The following is an 8,343-nucleotide window of genomic DNA, read 5'->3' as shown; positions in this document are numbered from 1 at the left end:
TTTTTTCTCCACTTCCTCTGCTATAATATAGAAAATTTAAATTAATAGACTTGTATTCCGAATTCAAATAAAGAACGTGTGATCATACTAGGGCTATATATCGATTCTACTAGACCTACCTGTTATTTGAAATTTTGCACCTATAGCCATCCATAAACGTTGTTTAAATACAGTGTCTTTATACGTGACACTGATTTGGTCGAACGGATTCAATAAACTCCTTTATTTCATTTATTTTTCGTTTTTTCAAGACCGTCACAATTGTAGGGTTAACCCTCATTGCCGCCATTGTTAGAATAAAAACCACGTGTCTACTTTGACGTCACAAGAAAGACTTCTCTTTATTGGAGGAATTTTGGCGTAAAAAGTAGAGACATGCTCTACTTTATTTTCAGTTCTGTTTCAGCCAAAATTTCAGAAAAATTTTTACGCTTTCTGTTTTATGCTAGATTTTACGCCGAATTTTACGCATGTGTGTTCCTGGCCTTAAGAAACATTCTGTTTAGTCAGAAATATTTTATATCTGATATTTTTGAATTTCAAAGAAAAATGAAAACATTGTATTTTATAATTTAATTTATTATAATCATATTTCACATTTAAAGACTTTTCTGGAAGATTTTTATTATGTAAATAAATAAACACTAAATAGTTATTTGATGTAATAAAAACATTATTAAAAGTCAGTTTCATATTTTCTTCTTCCATATTTATGAAGGTTAAAGCATTTTTTGAAATAATTAAAGTTAAAAACAGTTTTCATATATATAAAGCTTAAGTTATTTAATTTTTTATTATATTTCTTGATTTATATATAAAAGTATTTCTATAAATTATTTTTTAATTGAATATTTTCAGAACTCAAGAGTTGTGCTCATATTACATCCATAGAAAGAACGTCACAAGGTATATATTCACAAGAAGATGCTCTTGTTTCTTATGAATGGTCATGGTCAAATATTCAAAAAGCCATAGAATTAAAACATTCTTTACTTTCTGAATATTGTAATAGGATGAAAAATCAAATTAAATAAAAGTTAACTTACTAATTTATGTTAAATATTTATAAAAAGAATTTATTTTTGCATTGCTTATAAATCAAATTTTGCATAATATTAGTAAAATAGTCATCAAGTATAGGAAAACATCTCATTTTGTATTTTTAAGTTTATTAACAACACTTAAGTCAAATTTTAAAAAATAAGAAAACATGTAAATGTAATATTTATGTAAGTTTTTTGTTTTTATTTCTCATGGCAATGTCTGTCTTACAAGTTGAATCTTACTAACTAACCTTAGACATATTTGATTAGCATCTCATTGCCAAATAATAAAATTGTCATATTCGTTCCTAAGGAATCAGGCATTATTGGTGATAAATGCTTTTGAAGTTTCTTTGCTTTCTGCTGTGATCATTGATTTACATTTTATGTTTCTAGCAAAAATATTTCAACTACAAATTGTTAAAGAATTGTGCATCATTGTTACACAAATAAAAGTCATAAATGAAAGACAGAAAGGGTCGTCTTTAAATCCATAGAAAAGTGTTCTAAAAATTTGTGTTAAAGAAATTTTACTTCTAAAATTGAACAAATTAATTTTGCAATTTGTTTCAAAATATAATACAGGAACTTCCAAAATGTATGTTTAAATTACTCTGTAATTATATTAATTGTTATTTGAGAAGTATATGATGTATACTACCTCTAAGAAATGCCATAAATTAAAATGGCAACCCGTAACAGAGAAGGCATTTTATATTCTATAGTTCACAAAGTCAGAATCACTCATCATTGTGCAACATGAGTAATTTGCAGGAGCGGCACAATTCTAAGCTCCTGCAGATTAAGGTAGATTGATAATTTGTAGTGTGTTGGAAGATATGTAATTGGTCTGTATTGTGTAGAGTCTACGGTTTCATGTAGGTGATGCCCCGAGTAAGAAATTTTGGCATATCTTGTGGATTGATGATGATGATTAGCTAGTTCCTGGTGCAGTGATGTAAACTTTTTGTACCAAAAATTGTGATGATGTCTACACCAGGTGTTTTTCACTTGTGTGTTCTGTTAACAGATTATTATTATTAAAAAATAGTTAAGAAATTCTAAGGTGTCCCAAAGATCTATATAATGTGGGGTCCTGCAGGTGTCTAGACACTCACTCACCTTAATACCTCTTAATAATTGTATAAAATATGTTTTGATTGAATTGTTGCATGCTATCATGATAATAGGAACGTGTTTTGATAGGTTAATTTGTGAATAACTGTTAATGAAAAAGTATACACCATTGATTTAAAGCAATGAGTGCCCTAAGATCAACAAAATATCTCCGACTGGGAAGGAATCCGGCATCGGAATTGTTGACATCACCTGTGACCCAAGAAGGTCTCTAATTATAATCGAGTTGTGGGGACGAAGATTCGGACCTAAAGAGGGTTTTTCAGATATTTTTGAACAAGTTTACAAGAGAAGTCAATGTAATAAGTACTTAACGGAAGTTTTTTATTTGCTCCATTACTTTGTAAATTGCCCAGAATTTCTGTTTCCATGAATTGAACACCTTTTTAACCATTTTGTCATCATTCGAACCATTCATGTATGCAAACTTTCCAATCATCATCTAATGCTGCTGCTTTTCAGTTAAGCAGCTTCTGTTTCAGCCAACCAAATGCAAAGAAGTCAAGGGGATTGGCTTCACAATTCTTCACAGGTATGTTCTTAATGTACATACTGTACATGGATTCTAACCACCTGGAAAGCCAGGGATTTTCATTGGTGTTTGGAAAAAGTCATGGAAAGTCAGGAAATTTTTCAAAAAATTGCAGCACACTGTCATTTTTCATATAGTGTGACAATGGTGTAAATATAAATTTTAGTCCCTTAAGCAAAATGCAATAATTTAAAAAAAATAATTTTGTTTTCATTGTAAGTAAACTTAATATCCAACAAAACTGAGAAACACATTACAAAAGTAACCTACAAAAAGATTTATAAACAAAATAAAAATTCTTAGTTGTAACAAAATAGCAAAGGTTAAAAAATCACAAAGGAATTACAAAAATAAACACAGTAATCGCATAACAACCAGTATTTTGCTTAAATAATTGAATTGATGGATAAGTTAATATACACTCTATGCCCACCAATTTAAAATCTCAAGTTTATTATTATTATTATTAAATATATATCGCATAAGTGATGTCATTGGATATTCTTTCTGGTCTTGTTATTTACATATTACATTGTTATAATATATATTAAAACTTACAAAAGCCGGAACTGGATGGGATTATTTTGTTTTTCCGTGTCTTAGGATTTCCTCCATTGACAGGATATAGTCTTACTATGTTTTATTACTTTCTATTGCCAATACAAATGACCTGAAAACATTTATTCACACTTTTATGGAGTTGGGTGAAAAAAATGAATTTCTTTACGATTTTCATATTATTTGTTAGAAATGTCTACATATGTTGTAAAGAATTTACATATAAATAAGTGAGTAGCGTCCAATCTTTAATAAAACAGTCTAACGTCAATGGGTCTCAGAAAGAAAAATGGAAGTGTTAATAGATAAAGCGATCTTTATCTTGGAAGATAAATCTAATCTTTAACCAATTTTTCTATAACAATTATTACATCTTAGGAAATAAACCTTTAATAATAAAGGGAGACGATGGATACCCCTCCTTGGTGTGGTTAGTATCCAAGTGTGATTTTTTCCCTTTCGCCATTCTCATAAAAACTAAATTCAGTTTCTGTAATTTTATTTTATTTATTGTTAATACCCTATAACTTTCTTTTTTTCAAACACACTGCAGCAAACTTTAAGCTTGTTTTCGATTTTAGTAGACCCTATATTATCGAAATATACTTATTTTCCTGTTAATTTTATTGTGATGAAAAATAAACAACACGCGAGTTTCCGGCTTTTGCGCTTGTACAGTATTTCCCTGTATTTGGGTTCGTCGGCACGTCCTTCTAATTTTGCGAAAACATAGGGCAACCCACGTGTTTTCCTGCTCAGTGTAGCGTTGTTTCTCGTTGTGTGAGCATTACCCAGCGCGTCTAGCAAAACAATTCAATTTTTTTTTCCTTTTAGCTCCACGAAAGGGCCGTGCCGTGCTATGATTCAGAGAGGCGGCCGCATCAGGAGGCACCGTAAAGGGGTGGCATTTCGAAGACTTGCACGGCCCTGCGTAGTTTAAACACGAAATATTTGAATTTCGTCGTATAAACCGTCACCTTTATATCCCGATTATATTCGTTCTTCGATGCTAAATTTAAATGCATAAATGATTCATAAGGTCGTCCTCGTCTTTAATATAGAAATGTTGCGAAGGCAACCAAAAATGGCACTTTGCTCTTCAAAAAGTACAGATTATTCCTTGATATATTATTGCTAAAAACAATAGTTCCTATGGAATTTTGTTTCGGGATTATTTGTACGCGTATCCGTTATTTCATAATCAAATAAACGTCGTCGTTTTCTCCATCCGACACCTTCAAATACAAGAAGAATTTTTCTTACCATTTTGTGCGCTATAATGCGTAAACGTGATACAGGGAATTTACTGTGGTTTAATGCATTTCCTGTACAGCCTACGTCACATTACCGCGAAAAGCTTAAAAAATAAAAACTAAACTCCTGAAGGACGGGGACCGTTGCCCGGCTCTAACGGCGGCACCGACAAAGCCAAACGTTTCCATTGATTCGAATGTAAAAAGTGGACGATACGCACACATTAGCAGATGCGGTGCCAGCAATTCAGGGGTTTCTCCTATAGCGTGATGTAAAAATCGGTGGTTAATTCGAAGAGTTATATCTTGATTTATTACCGTAAAAACCGGTTGAAAACAGTTTTGTACAATTTAAAATGTAATAATTTTATGTGACTTACAAATAATTTAAGGCAAAATAAACCAAAGACTATTACAGAGACAATTCTTTATAATTACACTTATATCATTCAACAAACTATTTTCGTACGAAAATTTACAAATTCTAGAACAGAACCAAAACCAGAGAGAACCATTGCAGAGAATGTCTTCTGTGACTTTAATTGAATCAAATTATTCCGCAGCAGTCTCGGGTTTTTGAGTTCTCCAAATGCTTTTTCATCATAAAACTTCACCATCCCGGATGAGACAAACAATACTTAACGACATTTATTCAAATTTCTAATTTTCTATTAATAATTCCACGACTTCTTCTGTTTTGTGTATCAAAACTTCGTCTTTTCGTGTTTTTCACCTTCAACGGACTTTCGTTGTATTTTGGCGACGTCACAAACAATGGACACAATTTGAGAAAATTCAAATTCGAGTAAAAACACAAATACGGAGAGTCCAAGTTTCAGAGATGACACAAATTGGGGAACAAATTTGAGCACAGACACAAGCCGGAAGAGTCCAAATTCGTGTAGACCAATTTGAAAAAATGATAATTCACTAAAAGACAGTAATAATGAGGCACAGCCGGGACAAAGTCTTAATCGAAATTGGCATTGACGCAATCGGGATGTCAAAACAGCGGCGGGGCAAGACCTAAATTTGACGTGGGCAAGCTGCATTTCGCGAGGCCTTCTGGTGGAGCAAGAAGACGGATTTTATAAAATAAAAAGCAGTCGAAACTGTCAAATTTTTATTCCTAAAAATGCAAACTATATTCTTTAACTAACATTAAAGAAAAATTAATTAAAGAAACAGAAATTTCCTGCTTTTAGCCTTACCGAACTCCTTAATAATTGTATCGTAATTTAACTTAGATGCTATATATGCTTCAATAGATAAAACTGCGAAAGCTGAAAGTCTTTCCTGACCCATTGTATTTCTTAAATAATTTTTTATTCGTTTTAAATTTGAAAAGCTCCTTTCAGAGTAGGCAGTACTTACCGATATTGTTAACAAAATTCGAACTGCAATGTAAATATTTGGGTAAATTTCTTTCAAGTTATTTTCTATTATGTATTGGAGTAGCTGTTTCACATCTTTAATGAAGTTGGGTAAATTTGGGATCATTGTTTGTAATTATTTATATAATTCGTAAGGTTGGAAGTCACTGCTCTCACCCACTCGCAGGACTGAATGTAAATCTTGATGGTTTTTTTAATATTTGCTCTTTTGGAATATTTTTTTAACTCGCTTAGATCGTAGAGAAAATCAAAATTTTCAAAATGTTGATTTAAAGACAAATCGCGAATCAATATTGCTTATTATAGACTCAATCGTGGTGTTAAAAAAATCTGTTTCATACCTTCTTTTGGGAGACTGTATAGATTGATCGCTGCTTTCATCATCGAACATCCTTTTTCTTTTCGACTATCTTTTCATTTTAAAAATCTTTTGGCAGTTTTTAGTCTTTTGGCAAGATCAATAGATACTGTATTCATTATTTTATGTCGCTTCTTTTTGAGTTTGTTCTGTGAGGTGTTCGTTATCCGATCATGTGTTCGTTATCCGAACATAAAAATCTTTCGCGAAAGTGTTCGTTATCCGATTTGTTCGTTAACCGAACTGTTCGTTAACCGATCACCCACTATANACTTTTAATTGGTTGTTTGTGTTTTTAAAGGACTTTTTTACCTTTTGGCGGCATGAAGCCTAAAAAGGAAGGCCTGTCTCTATTGATGTGTAGTCTGGAATGCAAAATAAATGGTGATCCCTCTTGGACAGACTTTTCTTTGATTTATTTAATTATATGATTTATTTTTCATTTTTTTAAAATTTTTTGATTGATATTTTGACAGAATAGAAAATCAGAAAGAATTGTATGATTTATTTTTTCTAGTTTTTTATGCATAAATCATTATTTTTTGTATTAATATATTGATTATTTTATGTTTGTAATTGTTTTGAAATAAAAATTACTTTAATTTTAAATATTACAATTTTATTTATATTTGTGGTAATACAAAATTTGTAAAGGGATCTGTAAATTTATTTTGCCTAGGGCTTGCAAAGGTCTAAATTAGGCCCTGAGTGGTATAGTAGGCACTAAATGTTTGGTGGCTTCTATATCACTAGATTATCTTATGGTCAAGATTCTATATTGTAGTGACCTGCAATATTCTCCAAAGTAAGAATCAATACTTAGTATTGATTTCTTTATAAGGAATTGATCCATCAATGAAAACTATTGCTTCTTTATTTATATCTGAAGTGTACTATGAAGAATGCTAAATACACTTTAAATTCATTTATAAAATGCATTAAAGTAACAAATAAATGAAATACTGCAAATGTTAATAATATAATGTCAGTAATGCATTGTTATACAAATTTTTCTTTTTATTTTTGTTAAAAATTTACTTTTTTATGAAAAGTTTTCAATACATGTATAAGTATTGATTGAACAATAAGCAGCTTTTATGAAATTTTCAACTTGATGCTGTATTTTTTTTTACATATTGAAATGCAACGAATGAAGTGAGCAAGCTTCCTTGGCAGTAACTCAAACAGACAAATTGCTGGAACACATTTTCTAAGTAATGACCTGACCAATTTTAACGAAATTTTGCACATTACTAGAAGTAACAAAATGGTGTATCATTCCAGGCCAAATTTTAAAAATATGATCTAGAACAGAAGGTATTGGGTCAAATGTTATCCCCATGTGAAGTCAATGGGAACATTTTTTTCTTCTTTAAGTCCACCTTCTTGCTTAAATATTTAGTACTTGTCATACAACAATGATAAGGCTTTTAAATTGTTAAAAGATCCTAGAATAAAACTTCTACACATAGAATTAAGAAACAAAGTAAATAAATGAAATTAATATATATATATATATATATTTAAGTTAAACAATGTAAAATTTAGGGCCTGACATTTTAAAATGTATTATAAGATGCTTTTCTTCCTCTAATAAATAAAGCTGCAACAAATCTAAATTCGATTCACAGCTGAATTTATGTTATAACTTAGACTACAGGGCGAACAGGCCTTTCTCCTTTATCAAATATACGTAAAAATGCAAGGCCCTAAACTATAGACTTAAAACACGAGGCCTTAAGCTGAAGCTTGTTTAACTTACGCGCAATTGAAGATGAGGATGCGGAGGAGGAGGAGGAAAAAGGAGAAGGAGGAGAAGGAGGAAAAGGTGAAGGAGGAGGAGGAGGAGGATCATCACCTGAATTTTTTAGCATTAGTAATGATGCGATGCAAGATTGATAAACTTTATTTTTTATCATTTATTTGTGATTTTTCTCAGTAATATTGATTATATATAGGAGTTATGGTGTTATATTTGATACTGAAATAAACATTCTGCCATCTAGTGGAGTAATGTACAGTATATATAAATAATTCAGTAACAAGATTAAAATTATATATATATATA

At 30.8% G+C, this 8,343-nt stretch overlaps 1 protein-coding gene across 1 annotated transcript in view; it reads left to right on the top strand.

Moving 5' to 3' along the window:
* The window catches only part of LOC111614245 (probable tRNA pseudouridine synthase 1), a 7,419-nt gene extending 5,432 nt beyond the window's left edge, over positions 1–1,987 (top strand). Inside the window, exon 3 of the mRNA XM_023355627.1 lies at positions 859–1,987. Within this exon, the coding sequence (XP_023211395.1) occupies positions 859–1,034 (176 nt within the window). The 3' untranslated portion in view covers positions 1,035–1,987. The remainder of the gene's footprint in view (positions 1–858) is intronic.
* The last annotated feature ends 6,356 nt before the right edge of the window (positions 1,988–8,343 follow it).

The sequence above is a fragment of the Centruroides sculpturatus genome, unplaced genomic scaffold (genome assembly GCF_000671375.1).
Source record: "Centruroides sculpturatus isolate CEXI.00-Female unplaced genomic scaffold, Cexi_2.0 scaffold1726, whole genome shotgun sequence".
Taxonomy (NCBI): domain Eukaryota; kingdom Metazoa; phylum Arthropoda; class Arachnida; order Scorpiones; family Buthidae; genus Centruroides; species Centruroides sculpturatus.
Note: the sequence above shows the minus strand (reverse complement) of the source record. Positions and strands in the feature narration are given on the sequence as shown.